This window comes from Mustela nivalis (assembly GCF_964662115.1).
Source record: "Mustela nivalis genome assembly, chromosome: X".
NCBI classification, from domain to species: domain Eukaryota; kingdom Metazoa; phylum Chordata; class Mammalia; order Carnivora; family Mustelidae; genus Mustela; species Mustela nivalis.
The window spans coordinates 20293869-20311668 of record NC_139040.1 but is presented as its reverse complement, the minus strand read 5'-3'; the positions used below and the strand labels follow the sequence as shown (position 1 = coordinate 20311668).

General features: G+C 54.3%; 1 protein-coding gene and 1 long non-coding RNA gene across 4 annotated transcripts; both read left to right on the top strand.

The window, feature by feature from the left end:
• The first annotated feature begins 1183 nt into the window (after positions 1-1183).
• SASH3 (SAM and SH3 domain containing 3) lies at positions 1184-17574 on the top strand. Of its 3 annotated transcripts, none has more exons than XM_082717760.1 (9): positions 1184-1334; positions 3922-4213; positions 10967-11062; positions 11737-11883; positions 13550-13691; positions 14694-14842; positions 14993-15202; positions 15342-15492; positions 16045-17574. In XM_082717760.1, exons 2-9 carry the CDS (start codon positions 4157-4159, stop codon positions 16233-16235), a joined length of 1143 nt encoding a protein of 380 aa, XP_082573886.1. In that variant the 5' UTR covers positions 1184-1334; positions 3922-4156; the 3' UTR covers positions 16236-17574. The 3 variants fall into 3 exon arrangements, with proteins under 3 accessions (XP_082573886.1, XP_082573885.1, XP_082573884.1); XM_082717759.1 differs by lacking the exon at positions 1184-1334 and adding an exon at positions 3177-3834; XM_082717758.1 differs by lacking the exon at positions 1184-1334 and having other exon boundaries at positions 3177-4213.
• On the top strand, positions 8146-8535 carry LOC309856485. The gene is made up of 2 exons (XR_014307226.1): positions 8146-8231; positions 8343-8535. It is a non-coding gene; the product is annotated as an uncharacterized lncRNA (long non-coding RNA).
• Positions 17575-17800: the final 226 nt, after the last annotated feature.

Genomic DNA, 17800 nt, shown 5'->3' with positions numbered 1-17800 from the left:
CATCTAAATATTGAAAATGTCTGGGCACCTGCCTGGCTCAGTCAGTTAAGCCTCTGACTCTCGCTACGGGCTCAGGTCACGATCTCAGGTTTGTGAGAACAAGCGCCAGGTCAAGCCATGCGTTGAGCCCTGTGTGAGGCTCCACACTGGAGCCTGCTTAAGATTCTCTCTACCTCCCTCTGCCTCTTCCCCTCCCACTCACTGTCTCCCTTTCTAAACACATACACACGCACACACATACACACACACCCCGAAAACGTCTTCCTGGGAAGAAACCCAAACCTTCCATTTATGTTTCCAACCATTCCTGGCCACCCAGAATAGATCCTTTCCTCTACATGACAGCTGTTCGAAGTCAACTTGCTTCTCCACTCCAAACCTCTAAGCCAAATATTACAGGTGTTGAGCACCCCCCAGGTTGATGGGACTCCCCTATAGATACCCCCCCCACACACACACACACATACACGGCCCTAACTATTCAGCTTTTGTGCACAGGATCAGACTTCCAGATGCCCTCCCCTTTCTCTTCACTCCCACCGCCTGCCACAGAGTATTCTTTTCCACCGGATGTGCGTGTGTGGCCGGGAGAGGTGAGAATAAGAATCATTTGGGAGGTTTATCCAAATATAGATATCCTTCCATACCCAAACCCTTACTCTCTCAAACCAGGATTGTACCCGTTAGGAGTGCGAGGGAGGGACGCTTTCACACATACTGGGGTCCCAACTGCCCTCAATATCCCTCCCATGATCTTCTACCAAATTAGAATCTCTTCAGGGGTGTAGGTAGGGGGTGGGCTGCGCTACGTGAACGCAGCTGACCATAACCGTCGTGTCTTCATAGCCCTATTGTCTACCCTCTGAGGGTTCAGACGCATCTCACTTATCTGTGCCACCGCCTACCCCAAAACACACAATAGCAATATTGCTGCTAAATCAGGGCTTTCCCACCCCACATTTATACTGGGCACATTTTTGCCATAGTAAGCCCAGTTTTTTTTTATTTTTAAATTTTTTTAGTAATTCCAATTTAAACTGCTTACCTCAGGGGTTGTGTTGGGTTTAACGTAGTGCTTGGCAGAGAGCAAGTGCTGGGCAAATGCGAGCTTGCCTCCCTGCCTAGATGGAAGTTCCCGGGTGCAAGGGACTTTGACAACTATTTATTTTGCATCTCTTCACAGTGCTCAGTACAATTCTCTGCCCAGAACTAGTCCTAGGTCCTGTCTGCCAGCCCATTATCAAGACTGAGGCGGCCTTGTTCACTGCCCTACTGATCTAGACCACCTCTTTAGCTGAGGGATCTGTGTACCTGGCGAAGTGACCTATACAATGGTAATGTGTTGCCCAGAAGGGAAACCTGTTTAAAAGGTGTTTAGGGCCCATTAGCCAGTTGGGGACTGGGCAATGTGTTAGGGCCAGGGCAATGTACTGGGAGGGAAAAGTTGGGGGAAGGCGAGTCCAAATAGGGGAGCCCTGGGTCCCCAGAGAGGGGGTGGGGAGGAGCTGCTGACCAGAGGAGGCACATCTGAAAAGGAGACAGAAGGGCAGCGTAGACAGAACACACTCGCTCCCTCTGTCCCGGGGTTGGGGGGAGTGGGGGGGTTGGTGGCCTCTCTGTACTTCACAAGATAGAGGTTCCCCTCCACCACCACCGCCACCACCACCACCCCGCCTTTTCCCAGGCCTAGGCGAGGTGGCCGCCTAGAACCCTGGTGAGCTGGCTGTCTTTGAAGGCTCTGCGGTTAGTGTGTGAGCTCGGCTCGCGGCTGGGGCTGAGCAAACAGGAAGCAGGGCACATCCTGCACGCCGGTCCGCGGACGCACGCAGGCCCTGAAGGTTCTGCGGTGGGCTCCGCCTCCGACGGCTCCCGCAGACAGCTCCGAGCGCCCAGAGCCCCTGCAGTCCTGTGTCCGGCCCCGACTCGCGGGGTCACCCTCCCAGTCCCTGCTCCGGCTAGGTCCCCTATGTGGACGCGTTCCTTCCAAGGCCTCTAACCCGGGCGGTGGGAGCGCTAGCACCCTCTGGCTCCCAGCGAGGGGAGCGTGGCCCGTTGGGGAGCAAACTGGGGTGCTGGCCCCCAGACCCGCCAGCTGAGCAGGAAGGAGCCAAAGAAATATGGTTTCAACTTGGGGGAGAAGGATTGTCTTCACTGAGCTCACCCCGAAGGAACGATGGTCAAAGGGCGTGGGGCAAGCTGGGGGACAGCGGGGAGGAAGTCACAAGAAGATCTTGGGAACCGGGGAGGGGGGGGGCAGCCCAGGATTTCACAAGTGCCACAGAAAGGAAAGCCTTAAAAAGATGCGCACCTGTTACCCCAGGATTCCCCTTCTGGAAATCTATCCAAAGGAAAAATTGTGGATGTGAATATTTACCTTAAGGATGTACCACGAAGAGTAAGAAAACAAAATGAAGCCAACCTAAGTTCATCCGTGGGGTGTTGAAATAATCATGGTACATGCATACGATGCGCTGCTTGGCAGCCATTACGAATGGCAGAGTTGAAGAATATCTCATAGCTTGAGAAAATCTCAGTGATACTGTATTCAGTTGGACAAGCAGATATCAACACCGTTTGTGAAGTGTGACCTCTTTTAATTTTTAAAAATATAAAAATGGTTCTGTTTAGGTATAATTGACCTGCAAGAATCTGCACGTTTTTAAAATGTATGATTTGTTTTGACATACATATACACCCATGAAACCACCATGGCAACCAAGATAGTGAACATATCTATCACCCCCAAAAGGGTCCTTGTGCTCTCTCTGACCTCTCCCTCCTCTCCATATCCCCTCAAACCACAGATGGGCTTTCTGTGAAGTATCATTTTTGTAAAATGGGGGGGGGGGTAGTTAAATGCTCAAAAAAAGAAAAAGATATTTATCCAAACATTGTAATTATGGAAAATTTTTAAATTTTCTTCTTTTTGTATATTTGTGTTTGCTAAATTATATGTGATGAATATGAATCGCTTCTGTAAGATCATTGAAGTTATTAGAATACCTGCCACAGATAACCCACAAAGTGAACATTCTAAACCCCACACGCATTTAAGAAATACCTCTCGCCCGGGACATTTGCTGATGGTCTGAAGCTGCTTGCGGAAGCCTGTCTTTTTCATGGTGCTGGCTGTTGTGATGATAGACAGGGTGGGGGCAGGGGAGCCAAGGTGTTTTGACTCCAAGCCTGACTGCTCTGGTGAGGATGGCTCTAGCTGTGCTGGTGGCAGCGGGGATGAATGCTATAGGGAGATGGCCGTGACCAGGACAGCAGTGGTGGGGCAGACAGAGGCAGACAGCTGAGCGGTGTTGATAGGAAGGGTGGCTGCTCTAGCAAGTGGTGGTTGATGGCAGTGGGGATGTCTGCCGCCGTGACCCCAGGGGATGTCTTGACAGCCATAAAGGTGATGGCTATAGGGCTGATGGTTGTAGGGGTCCAATCACTGTCGGTGACTAGCTGGGATGTCCATAAGGGCTACAGCCAGGAGGCTGATGACAGTGAGGGTGCTAGCAGCAGTGATGACTGTGGGGGTGACAGCCGAGGGTGCTGGCTGGAGGGTGCTTGTTAGAGAGGTGATGGCTGTCGGTGTGCTGATGACGGTGGGGATGACTGTAGGGTCATGGTTGTGGGGTCGGTAGTGGTAGTAGTGATGACCTTGGTGATGCAAGGTGACCAGAAGCATCGGCCTGACGGGCAGACAGAGATGGCCCCACTCCTGGCTCTGGCTTCTGGTCCGCGGGATCAGCGGCTTGAGGAGGCCAAGTCATGTCAAGCTGATCGGTCACCTCCAAGAAGACGGAGCAGGACGGGTGACGACTGATGTGAGATGGCAGGGTAGGGACTTTTCTCTGCTTGTTCAACCTAAGAGCAGTCTGTATCAGAATCTCTGGAGACCGAAGTTGGGACTTCCTTCCTCCCTAGGGGCCGGCAGGGGCCGCGATTGCTGTAAGAGCAGGTCACGTGGCAGAGCTTCCTGTATGCTGCCGCCGGGTGTCCATGGCCCGCACCCCCAAGCTGCCACCACAGCACTCAGAGTGGCGGCCAGAGGCTCGGTCCATGCCGTGCACCCTGAACGGTGCTCGCGAGGCTGAGCAAGAGGTCTCGGCATCTCGACACCTAGGATCGCAGGGACGGAGCGTCACCAAGGTAGAGGACCATGTTGCGCCGCAAACCCTCCAATGCCAGCGATAAGGAGCCCACTCAGAAGAGAAAGGTGAGGAGGCACCTCCGGGAACTTGCTTCTTCCTTCCCTCTGCTCTCGCAGCCCTCTGGGACTCCTAGAAGTGGGAAGCACCAAAGGCCAGACGTTGTGTCTGTCAGCAAGGGTCATTCTCCCAAGGACAACAGTACAGGGGCCCAAAGGTTACTAGAGTAACACAAGTACAGAAGAGACTTTCAAAATCTAGAGAATCAGGGTTACAGACCCTTAGAAGTCTAGAGTTACAGAATTCGACCCTACACTCATGGGATAGAGATCTAAAATAGAGATCTAAAATCAGGGGCCAGAAGTCTAGACTAGATTTCATAAAATTCACTTCTCGAGTTACATCCTTAGACTGTACTCAATTCTCTCTCCCCTACACTAGTCTTGGCACTGCTTCTGCCCAAGCCTGGCCTCTCAGGAGCCATCTCGCTCAAAGGGCCCTGCTGGGCCACCCCGAGAGGCGCCATGATGCTCCTGGGGCCCCTGCCCTCTGGCCATAGCCGGACTCTGCCCATTTGTTTCGGCTGGGTTGCAGCTCCCCAGACCCACAGGAGAGGACGCCAACCTGGAGAGGGGGCCCAAGGTGATTTCTAGACTCAGGAAAAGGCTCTCCAAACCTGCAGTGGATACAGGGGTTCGACAGGTTCTTCCTAGGCGGGAAGAAGTTATTGTGAAGAATGAGAAATGTAGCTGGTGAGATAGGAAGTAGGGGCTGAGGAGGAAAAATTCAGTGGCGGGATTCTAAAGGCCAAGAGGAAAAGCAGCTGTTGTGGACAGTTGAAATATTCCTCTTCTTGGAGCAGAGGACAGACCAGAAGTTTCCTTGAAGACTGCCAGATCTAGATTTGTCTTGTTGGATTTGAGGATTGCTAGACTTATTGGTTATAGGACTCTCCCAAGCAACCAGCAGGTACATTCCACACATCCTGTGGGATCCTAGGACCATCCCCAAGCAGGCCTGAACCAGGTCCAAGAGATCTAGGCTTAGCCCCAGAGCCCACTCGGAAGGCCTCCAGGCCCCGATTGTGTCCAGCTGTTTTCCCCAGGAGCTCAGCCCAGGTGCCCAATGGGGGAGCCCCCTTGTCAGTGGAGCATCTCCCAAGTGGAGGCCAAGCCAGCTGAAGGACTGTGCTCCTGGGCACTGGGGTGTATATCCTGCCCCATCTCAGGTCCTGGGGTGGCTGCCACTTCCGGCTGTACTCTCCCCACCCCAGGTGCTTCTCTAAGTTGCAGTGGAGGTAGGCAGAGGGGGTGGTAGAGATTCACAAGTCTTCACACAGGCTCCGTCACCCCCATCCGAGCCCTGCTCGGCGCTAGGCCCAGCAGATTTACCATTGGCTGCCACTCCTGGGTGAGCAGGTCCCACTTCCCCTTGCTCTCTGGCTGACGGGGGTGAGAAGCAGAGACCGCTGTAGACAATGCTGGGCCCCAAACCACAGGGGAGCTGAGCTGGGGGAAACAGCCTGAGAAAGAGCTGACACTTTGACACTGGGACCCTGTGCCATCTCAGACAGAGGTGCCCAGGGACACACAGAAGCCGGAAGTCCCTGTCTTCTTCTCTGGCTTCCATTATCTGGGTTCTGTATTTGGTGGCTAAGCCTCTGGGATTGTTGCCCCAGGCTTCTCCCAGAAGAAGCAAGGCCCATGTGGCACTCTGAGGTATATATATCCCTCTAGGGAAAATCATCAAAGCAAACCCTGCCTCACCCCTGTCTGAGACTGGGCCAGCCTCAAGAGCCATTCTCCAAGCCTCAATACCATGGAAATGGCCTTGGAGACGCCAAGTCTCTAGAAGGTAGAGAAAGCATCTTCCCCGTGCTCAGAGACAGCAGCCCAGCTCCAGCACTGGGACCTTGGGCAAGTCCCTTCTTCTCAGTGGCTGAGGTGACACAGTGGAGGGGAAAGCACAAAGGCAAGTGAGGCCTCTCTCTCCTGTCCCTGCTCCTCCTCTCAGGCCTGCCAGAAGGGAATGCTCTAGGCAGGGGGCCAGAAAGTGGAATTGAATTCCCTCAGGTCCTAGCTGTAGGACCTTGGACAGTTCATTGACCTTCTTCGGGCCACGGTTCCTTCACCTTGGAAAAGCCGGTGAGCTCTTGATCTGCACATCTCAGGAGGCTGTATAGAGGGCCTGGGACAATAAACGAGAGAGCGCTGTCTCATGGACACGCGTGTGCACACGACAGAGTGCATGCTGCCGGCGTGGCTGGGGCACGGGGAGCGCACTGCAGAGAAGACCAAGCCTCCATCCCTGCCCTGAAGTGGAGGAAACAAGACTTAAAAGCACTCAGAGCCTGTACTGGGGGAGGACTCACCAGGCGCCAGGTGCCATGCACTCTGCCTGTATCTTAGCTCATTGGCTCTTCATGAGAACCTTGTGAAGCAGGGGCAGATGTTACCCCTATCTCGATTTTATGCCCAAGTCTCAGAGAGATAAAGTGACTTACCCAAGTTCACACAGCTCGTAAGCTGCAGAGCAGGGATCTAAGCCAAAATTTGTCAGTCTCCAGAGTTTTAATCCCTTCTCCCTTTACTCTCTTATCCCCCTACTGATCCCAGAAGCACTAGAAGAATCTGAAGAGTGTAAGAGACTCTACCCCTGAGTAGGAAAGCACACCTCTACGTGACACCCCCACCAGCATACATGTTGCATTTCCAGTGATTCCTCGTTGACTTCAAGCTAATGCCCCAGTTCCTGGCATAGCTTGCTGGGGCCTTCCATGGCCTTTTCTGCTCCACCTCCCCCTAAGTCAGCTATGCTCAGAATGTTTCTATCATTCTTCTTTAAACCCTTCCCAGTTCCTCCTGGAGAAATCCTGGCTCCCTTGCATGGCCCAGCTTAAATATGCCTCCTCGTCCTTGAAGCCCTCCTGAACCCTTCCTCCTCCATCTGTCCTGGAAGCTCCCTCCAAACACCACCGACAGTTTCCATTACACTCAATGCATTTCTATACCAGGAGGTAACGTACTGAGCTCTGAACACAGCAACACACACAGCTTCCAGAGTCACGGACCAGGGTTCAAACACCCGTTCTTGCTGCTGTCCTCTGTGTAACTCTGCCTTGGACACTTCATTTCTGAGCCTCCATCTCCTTGGCTGGGCAGTAGGGATGTTAAAATGGGGCTGTGGTAAGCCTGGAGTGAGCCGGCACACAAGAAGGGCTGGACAGGGTGCAGGGCACGTGGGAGGTGTTTAGCCGCTTTCTTACAGGATTCCTACACATGCACAGGCCAGAGTCTGGAGCCCAGAGGGTGCCGGGTATGTGACTGGTACGCTGAAGGGCTGACGGGCTAGTTGCTGAGACACCTGGTGAAAGCCAAGCTCTCTCAGGAAGCAAGGGTAGATGATGCTGATGGGGAGCAGTGTGAAGTTCTGAGGGGGTGATCAGAGGAGTCTTCCTACAGAGAGCAGCGCCTTTGAAACTGGATTTGGAAAACCTTTCTCTGGATGTATAATATCTGTCCAAAGAAGTGTATAAATTACAAGTGTTGGACTCAATGAACTTCCATAAGGTGAACATTCCCTCATAGGTAGCACCCAGATGAAGAAACAAAGAACTTTCAGGGCACCTGGCTGGTTCCGTCGGTAGAGAATGCAACTCCTGATCTTGGGGTGGTGAGTGCAAGCCCCACTTGGACATAGAGCTTACTTAAAACAAACAAACAAAAAGCGCTTCCAACACTCCAGAAGCTTCTCTCATGTCCCTGCCAGTCACTACATGCTCCCTTTCCCTAAGGGTAACCACTATCCTGACTTCCAATGACTAGCTTAGTTTTGCCAGGTTTTGAACTTTCTATGGTTTCTAGGAACCATATAAAGTGCTCTGGTGGCTGGCCCCTTCTGCTCTACAGTGTATCCATATTGTTAGGGAGAGCTATACCTGGCTCATCGCTATGTACCATTCCCTTTGATGACTGCTACAATTCCTGTATCCGTTCTACAGTTGGTGGGCATGTGGGCTATTTCCAGTCTCACTGGATTTTGAAGGAAGGGAGAAACTGGCTGACGGAGAAGGATGGAAGGTTCCAGGTGGGGCACGCCCTGGGTGAGAGTGTGGAGGGGGTCAGAGGAAAGGCTAAGCACACGTGGACATTTGCTGAGGGCTTGCTGTGTTAGCAGTCACACCTTCTATCCTCATAGCAACCAACCAGGCAGGCGCCCTTGTCTTCATTTTACTCACAAGGACACGGAAGCCCAGAGAAGTGGAAGAATAACCCCTGCTTTACACAGCTGGTCAATGGCAGAACCAAGATGTGACGACCTGCCAGCTCAGAGCCATTGAGGGTCGGAGAGCTTAAATAATTCATTAATAAAATAACATCTCAGAGTTGAACTCACCAACGTCTGATGCCAGAAAAGTAGCTCTTTCCAAGAGGCCCACAATACCCCCCTCCGATGTGGGAAAGGGGCCACCAGTGTAGGGTACTACCTCCTGACTGGCACAGGACCCCCAGGAAGGCCTCGTCCCAAAGGGAAACCAGGTGGAAAAATCCAAGGGCACTCAAGAATTTTACCTCATACTCGGGAAGGGGACCATTTCAGGGTCACCAGAGGCTTTCAGGATATGTGGGGTTGGCCCCAAGGTCGGAGGTAGGCTGAGCAAAAGACCACCCTGGCAGGACCTCACCCTTAGTCACCTGGAGCACCTGGAGGTGCTCACCCATGTCCCTGGGCTGAGGAATGGCCAGCAGGGCCCAAGTCCCAGCGCCACACCCATGGCACTTGTTTCCTTCTGCTTTGAGCTAAACCTGGGACAGAGGTGCCCTGACATAAGGTCTCTGGGGGCCACAGGCCCCCCTCCCAGCCCCCAGACTGCAGATTAATGACAGGAAAAGGAAAGAACTGGGGCCCGGTGGTGAGTTTTCTCTCCCCAACAAAGCCCACTTCCGTCGCCGGGCCTGCCCTCTGTCATGCTTTCCAGACTCGCAGTCCCTGGGGCTTCTGGGGCGACTCTCAGCCTCCCGGTCTGCAGACCAAACTGAGGGGCAGTGAAGGGAAGGCCGTAACAGGTCCCATCGATCTATAAATAGCAGCCCAGCCTGCCCTGCTTGGGCCCAGGCCAGCCTGGTGCCCACCCTCTCTCTCTGTTCCCTCTTTTCCAGGCAATAAGAGGAGGAAGTTATCCAGGCAGCTGCATCCTAGCCATTCAAGAGGAGGAAATAAACAAAAGGTGGAGGACAGAGGGGGAAAGAAAGGGGGAAAAAGAGGAAAGAATAGTGGGTGGGTGAGACCCCTGCGTATGCCCACTTGTGGCCGCCCCTTTCCCAACTCCCCAGTGTAGCACAGAAGAGGCTTTTTTTTTTAAGATTTTATTTATTTATTTGACAGAGAGAAATCACAAGTAGGCAGAGGGGCAGGCAGAGAGAAAGAGAGGGGGAAACAGGCCCCCGGCCAAGCAGGGAGCCCGTTGCGGGGCTCGATCCCAGGACCCTGGGATCACGACCTGAGCTGAAGGCAGAGGCTTTAACCCACTGAGCCGCCCAGGCGCCCCCAGAGGAGGCTTGCTGATGCATCCAGGCAGCCCTCGTGGCGGTAGTGTCTGATGGCCTGGCCGCTGACCTAGTTTCTGGTGCACTAGCTTGCTGCAACCTCTAGGAAGGTGTGACCCCTGGCCCTGATGGCTGACGTGCCTTGGTCAAGAACTACCAGGAGAACCAAACTCCCCAGGAGTCCCCACTGGAGTCCCCAGGAGTTGGGGCCAATTGTGTGTGTGTTGGGGGGCAGGTGCTATTGTCAGTGGACCCCCCCCCCTTTCATAGGAAAGAGGATGTGAAACTTTCAGCTTTGTGTGGGTTTGGGGCTTCAGTTCCTCAAGCCCTTATCTCTGGTGTCTGCAGTCTATCCCGCTCTATCTTCCTGGCCATCTGTGAACCCTGGTTCCTGTGTATGTCTCTGGTCTTGACTGTTGATCTTGATTCAGGGCTCAGCCTTACTTCTTGTGTGTAAAGCCCGACTCCTTACCTGCCGGGCACTGGCTTCTGGTTGCTATCTTGCCTTGAGCATACATAGATAGTTAAGAAAGCTCGTTTCCTGAAAATAGTCTCATCAGTGCAAACAATCGGCCGGGTTTAAAAGTCCAAACACTGGCACACGTCATCAGCAGTCATCATCACGTTAGTGCCTAAGGTTAAAGGCCGAGATGAAGGAAGAAAAAACAGCAACATTCTTTTCCTAAATGAGCTCCAATCATTCATGTCCGAAATCTGTTGGCCCCTTTCCTTAAGAAGCCTCTACCGAGGGTTTCCAGAAAGCAGAATGCCAGGTCTTACTGATTCTGGGGGGATTGCCTTGCTCTTCTTGCTTCAGCGCCAGAGCAAAGAGGCAGCTGCAGGGTTGGGGAAGGTTTGCTCTGTGACGTAAAGGTGACACTGTCGGTAAAGGTGGCGCTGTCGTCATGCTGAGGTGCGTCTCTAGCAGGAGATACACTTTTGCTCAGACTCATCTGGTGTTTGCCTCCAGAATTCTGGGGACCAAAGTGCAGGTGCTGGTGGACGTGTAGGCTTTGTGTGAGGCCTAGCTGACGTTGGAGGCTCCTGAGGTCCAGAGCTTGCTCTGGGGGCCCACAGTGGGGGCTACTTTCAGATGAAGAAGAGCAGGAAGCCAGGGGGCTCCGAGTACACCTTGACGCTTCAGCTCCTTAGCCCTCGCTCCGCAGGGTACCCGTGGTGCTGCCTAGCCCCGGGGGGCTGCTCAGGAGGGCTCCCGGCTCCAGGCTCCGCCAGCCCTTCTCCAGCCACTGAGGGCCCCACCTCTGCTTTTTCCAGCTCTCCCTCCAGCGCTCCAGCAGCTTCAAGGATTTCGCCAAATCCAAACCCGGCTCCCCCGTGGTGAGCGAGAAGGAATTTAATCTGGATGAGAATGTGAGTTGCAGAGCCTCCCAGGGGGATCTGGCTGCGGCCCTGGGTGGGAGAAGAGGCGATCTGGGCATTGCTGAGGAAAGCCTGCTTACATACAGAAGGCCAGCCCTCTCATCCGCCAAAACTCTGAGCCCCGAGAAATCACCCACATTATTTTCAATTACAAATTACAGTTGACCCTTGAACAACACGGGTTTGAACAGCATGGGTCCACTTACACGCAGATTTTTTTTTTCAATAAATACAGTACAGGACTGGAAATGTATTTTCTCCTCCTTCTCATTTTCTTAATAATGTTTTCTTTTCTCTAGCTTACTTTGTAGTAAGAATATAGAATATAATACAAATACATACAAAATATGTATTAATCCACTGTTATCAGTAAGCCTTCTGGTCAACAGTAGGCTATTAATAATCAGGTTTTGGGAGAGTCAAATGTTATACACGGATTTTCATCTGCACGGGGTGGAGATAGTTGGCACCCCTAGCCTGCACATGTTCAAGGGTCAACTCGAATTGTCAAATTAATCACACATTAATAGGGCTGAATACGGGCCTGGGGGCTAAGCGGGAAGGAGATGAGGGCCTCTCATTCCCATATCCTCCCCCATCCTCAGCCAGGACCTGAAGGCCTCCTTCTACCCCTAAATCCTGGACCTCCTCCTTTGTTGTCACAGATTCCAGAAGATGAGTCAGGTGTCCCTACCCCAGAAGATGCTGGGAAGAGCGGCAAAAAGCTGGGGAAAAAGTGGAGGGCCGTGATTTCCCGAACCATGAACAGGAAGATGGGCAAAATGATGGTGAAGGCGCTGTCAGAAGAGATGGTGAGGCCTGCGGTCTGGGGGGGCCGGGAGGAGACACGCAGGGCTCTGGCCCGGTGTGAGCATGGCCTTGATGGCTGCAGCTCGAGTACTGGGCCTGAGGGCCTGGTTCATTATGAGAAGGAAGGTCATATGGGGGGAGAGCTCACTCCACCATGGACCTGGCAGCAAGACATGGTGGTCCTAAGGGAGCAGGAGTGGGGTCTCAGGAGGGATGAAAGTCTGGGTAACAGAAGCCTCTGAGGAAGGCAGGCCTGAGGAAGACCAGTGGCGCTTGAAAGGGAGCTGCAATTGCTGGAAGCAAATTCGTCCACCTCAAAGTTTCACTTGGAACTAGCCTCTGGGATTGGGAAGACTGGATTGGAAGAGGGGCCCCTGCGAGAGAAAATAGAGAAGGCTGGCTTGGGCCCAGGGAGAGAGAGAGCTGTGGGGCAGGCGTGCAAGTAGCTGACGTCACACAGTGAGTCGGCTGTGCTCGTGGCTCTTACGGAAGGTTGCCCAGGGGTGGTGTGACTGAGTCAGCTCGTACTGGCTCCTACCTGCTGAGGAGAGTAATTGGTCAAATTTTCAGGAACTTTGTGAGCCAGGTGTGAAACCCAACCATTACTGAAAATTACATTCTATAAATTTAGAATTAAATAAATTCTATTGAAAATAAAGAGACTATGGGCAATCTTCAAAACCCATAATGTCCTGATTCTTTTTTTTTTAAAGATTTTATTTATTTTTTAACAGACAGAGATCACAAGTAGGCAGAGAGGCAGGCAGAGAGTGAGGGGGAAGCAGGCTCCCTGCTGAGCAGAGAGCCCGATGTAGGGCTCGATCCCAGGACCCTGGGATCATGACCTGAGCCGAAGGCAGAGGCTTTAACCCACTGAGCCACCCAGACGCCCCCATAATGTCCTGATTCTTATGGTACCTTTCAGTGTTCTCTGTGCCCTTGAGGTTATTTGCATCTGTAGTCTCTGTGTGGGGCCGTGAGCCCCCGTGGTGCGCTGCTCTGTCAGCGACCCCCTCCATGGTGGCCAGTATTTACAGCACAGGAATTGGCAGCTGCTAGGAATCAGGGCTCGATTCCTAGAGAGCAGGTTGTGAAAGGGTGGCCACCGCCCTGAAGTGCGTGGTGAGGCGGAGGAGCTCTGGAGTCTGGCCAGCTTGGTTTGGGGTTCCTGTGTGGCCTTGGGAACGTTCCTCCATGACTTCTCCTCTATAAACTTGGGATGAGCATAGCGCTTACCTTCAAGTATCGCTGTGAGGGTGCAGTGAACGGACAGGCGTGCCTGGCACGGAGGAGCGCAGCAGAAGGTAGTTCGTCGCCAGCGTCCCTGCGAGCTGGACTCTGCCCTAGCAGCGGCTCTGAGTACAGGCTCTGGCACGGTAGCCCTTTGTGCATGGACATCAGTGCTTTACGCTGACAGAGCACATTCAAGCAGCATCCTGTTCGAGCCCCACTGCGTGAGATCGGCGGGCTGAGGACGGTCATTCCCACTTCACAGAAGCAGGGACCTGGGCTCAGAGATTGTGGGGCAGCCTCGGAGCGGCAGAGCGAGGGCTCCAGCCCGGCCCCAGTCCTCCAGAGAGTCCAGGCCCATCTCCTCTGCTTTCGGCGCTGCCCCATGGGCATCCCAGCCAAGGCTGCTCAGGGCTCCCTGCCTCCCACCTCCCGCAGGGAGACACTCTGGAGGAGGGCTCAAACTCCCCGACATCTCCAGACTGCAGCCTGGACAGCCCTAGCCCTGAGAAGATGGCACTGGCCTTTTCTGAGCAGGAAGAGCGTGAACTCCCAGCACTTAGCCGCCAGGCATCCACAGGTGAGTAGGGGACAGAAGGGGACATCTGCTGAGTCTGGAGAAAAGGACTGGGTGAAGGCGAGGCAGGGGGCTGTCTGGGAGGGAGCTAAGAGAAAGGGACCTTCACAGTTTGCCTTCTCGGAACTTTCCAGCCCTCTTCACGTTACATTTTCACAGTAACTTCATGGTGCTGGCACTATTATCCCCACTGTATTGATGTGAAAACTGAGGCTCAGAAAGGTTTTCACTTGCCCAATATGACCCAGACTTGAACTCAGGTCTACCCTAAAGGAGCTGCCACTTGCTGTCACCAGGCCGCGGAGGGGCCCAAGGGAGACAATGAGCCCCACTGTGCTCTCGGACTAGCCTGCCCACCCTTCCAAGGGGAGTTAGAGGCTGCAGCTGCCTGGGCCTCTGACATCCCAGACTTGGGGTGGGGGACAGAGAGTCTCTAGCTGGGAAGTCTCAGCCTCTTAGACTACAGCCCTTGGTTTGCTGGACTTAGGGGACCTCTTGGCATCTTATAATGTTCTTCATCCTGCCCTTCCCAGAGAGAAAGAGCCCTTCTGAGTTTCCATGTGATGTTGTAACTAGATGCTGAGTCTTATTATGTACAGAAAGTAAAATATTAGTTTAGGGTGTGGTTTCCCAGGTGGAAGACATCTTCCAGAAGCACTGGACTGGGAGTCAGGAGACCCAGAGTTGCGTGGACCCAGTGCTACCAATTATAAAGCGAGAGGTCTTCAGCGCTCAGTGGGCCTGTCTGGTTTCAGTGTTCCTTATCTGTGTTCATTGGGCCCAGCTGATCTCTAGAGGCCCTCCCAATCTGCTCATTCTTTAGTCGGTGAGACAGTTTTCCTTCTGTGGTTAACTGCTTTCATATCTAAGGCCCCAAAGTTGAGGTTGTGCTCCTGCAGGGTGGCCTTGGGATTTCTAGCCACAAACCCTGGCAGGAACCTGCTGGGCACTGCCCCGGCTGTCTTGGGACAAAGGTGACCCTCCTCCCTGCCCCGTCTCCTGCAGGCAGTGAGCTCTGCAGCCCCAGCCCAGGCTCTGGCAGCTTCGGAGAGGAAGCACCTGCCCCCCAGTACACAGGGCCCTTCTGTGGCAGGGCACGAGTCCACACTGACTTCACTCCCAGCCCCTACGACCATGACTCGCTGAAACTGCAGGTAAGGCTGGCATCCAGGCCTCTCCTGAGCCTGCCAGGCTGTGCCCATACAGGAGGCTGTATTGAGCCGGGATAGGACGTTGTCCACGGAGCCCAAGGGAATACCTGTCTCCTCACCCCTGCTCCACTCTGCTCTCCTGTCCTCCCACAGAAAGGAGATGTGATCCAGATCATTGAAAAGCCACCTGTGGGCACGTGGCTGGGCCTGCTCAATGGCAGGCTGGGGTCTTTCAAGTTCATCTATGTGGATGTGCTGCCTGAGGAGGCGGTGGGGCCCGCCCGCCCCAGTCGCCGACAAAGCAAGGGCAAGAGGCCCAAGCCCAAGACTCTGCATGAGCTGCTGGAGCGCATAGGCCTGGAGGTTTGAGCTGGGATCTGCGGTGGGGTCTAGGACCCGGAGAGGGTTGGAGGCTAGCGCACGGTCAGCTGTGTGGGAGGGGAGGGGTCCCAAGCGAGGTGGCTCCTAAGTGGCCACACTGGTGGTCCACCTCTGCCTGCAGGAGCACACGTCCACCCTGCTGCTCAATGGCTACCAGACGCTGGAGGACTTCAAAGAGCTGCGGGAAACACACCTCAACGAGCTGAACATCATGGACCCGCAGCACCGGGCTAAGCTGCTCACGGCCGCCGAGCTGCTGCTGGACTATGACAGTGAGCGGGTCTAGGAGCCGGGGGGGCGGTGCCTGTAGGTATTCCGGGGAGGGGAGGCCTGCCTCGGCCTGCCCCCTGACCACACTCAGCCCGGGCACCCCTCTGCGGGGGTCAGGCCCTTTCCACGCTTGAATTCCAGTCTCGGGCAAAGTCTGCCGACAGAGGGGCCTTAGAGATGATCAGGTCCAGGTCCCTTTGGGGTTAAAGGGGAGACTCAAGGCCAGCGAAGGAAAGGCATGTACTCCAGGCCTCCACACTGGGCAAAAGCAGAGCCAGGAAACAAGCGCAGCGTTCCGCCTCCTAGCTGGGTGCTAAAGTAGTGTGAGCTCCTGGGCAGGGTCACTGTCTTGGAAACCACCCCTACCTGGTTCTAAGCCGGAAAGGGTGAGAGGGGCAGGGTTGGTGGGGGGGGGGTGCCCAGAGGGAGAGACGGCCTACAGTGGACTTCCCAGAGTCCCTACCCCCCCAAACAGGGGCTTCCTGGGGCTTCTGAACCCCTCCCGGCTAAGGCCCAAGCCCCTCCATATTCCATCTCTTTCTTTGCCCCGGCAGCCGGCAGCGAGGAGGCGGAAGAGGGCGCCGAAAGCAGCCAGGAGCCAGTGGCCAACACAGTGTCTGAACCCAAGGTGGACATTCCTCGAGACTCTGGCTGCTTCGAGGGCTCGGAGAGCGGACGTGATGAGGCGGAGTTGGCAGGCGCTGAGGAGCAGCTGCACGGCCTCTCCCTGGCCGGGGTGCCTTGACGCAGAGGTGGCAGCACAGGCCGAGGCTGGGCCCCAGCAGCAAATATTGCAGGGAGGGACCCGGCCTCCCACAGTGGCCCAGATCCTGAGCCTGGCCCTGCTCCCCTAGGAGTGCCCAGGGCCGCAGGGGCTAGCCAGAGCCTCCGTAGGCTTGTCTGGAGCGGATGAGGAGGCACCCAAGGGCACATCCCACCCGCCCAGCCTGCTCCCTCCAACACCTACTGACAGCACAGAACTTCTGGGCACTGCTTGCTCCCAGCCACAGCAAGTGGGACATGGAGGAGCCGCCCTACCCACAACTCTCACCACCGAGACCCACAACCCTCACCACCGAGGCCCCCAAACCCTCCTCACTCCCACACCACTTTCCCCTGTCACATTGCTCCTGGAAAGGGGGCCAAGTCAGTGTTTCAAGCCAGTTTCAAAACCCTAGGGAAGCTGGCCCTTTAAAAAGACCCGAAGGATCATGGGTGGTTAGATTTCCCCCAAAGGGTGGATAGATTTCCCCAAACAAGGCTTGAAGAAAGCCTCGTGTTCCTCTCCCACATTCCTTCCCCTTAACTTTTTTTTTTTTTGGAGGTTTGGCCACTAACTGGTGGGGATTAGAATGGATTTTGCTGGGGGCCTTGCCAGCTCTGACATTCTGAGACATTAAATGTCTGTTCTCCTGTTACCTGTGGCCCAGGACACCAGTGGAGTTTACTGAGGGAGCTGAAGGGGCCTTGGGCTTCCAAATGAAATGGCTCCTCCCACTCATTCATTCCATGCCTCCCCACATAACTCAAGACAAGCTGCAGCTTCCCCCAGCTTAAAACAATGCCCAGACCTCGTGCAACATGCTCTCTCCCCTTTCACCCCTGGCCCTGTCCAAGGACACTTCCCCTGAAGCCCGATGGCCGATGGTCAGATCTGGCTTCCAAGGACAGAACTGCCCTTTGGAAGTCACATGCAAGTCTGAACTCAGACTTGGCTGCCTGTGTGGGTTCTTACAAGCAAAGAAAGCACAAAGCTTGACCCTGGGGAGTCTGCTACCCCAGCTTTGTTTTGCAAAAGGTTTTAATATACCCTGAATTCCAGAAGGGGAGGAAATACATCTGTTGGTGGGGCCTCCCTTGACCTCAGTATCAAGTCTGCCATGAATTCGCAGAGCAACCCTTCCCCCCCGGGCCCAGCTGGCCTGGGGACAGTGCCCACTACATCTAGGACTGCCTGCTTAGTGAACACACTTCTGGACCTACTACGAGGAACTTTGGTAAAAGCTAGCTTGGGGGAAGGGTTTGGGTGTAAATATGAGGGGATGGGGGGATGAGTTGGCAGCAATAAACATAGGTAGAACTAATTACAGTCTCCAGTTATCTTTCCTGTGGGGAGAGGGCTGGGAGAGGGTCAGCCCAGTATCCTTTGGAGCTGTACTTGGCACAATGACCTCCATTGTCCTTTCAGGGCCATCTGTCCCTTTTCTGAAGATGCCCACTGCCATTGATCCCGCTGACTAAAGCCCAGTTTGAAGCGCTAATGGTCTCTGCTCTTCCCACTAACGAGCTGTCCCCTGAGTACAGGCACCC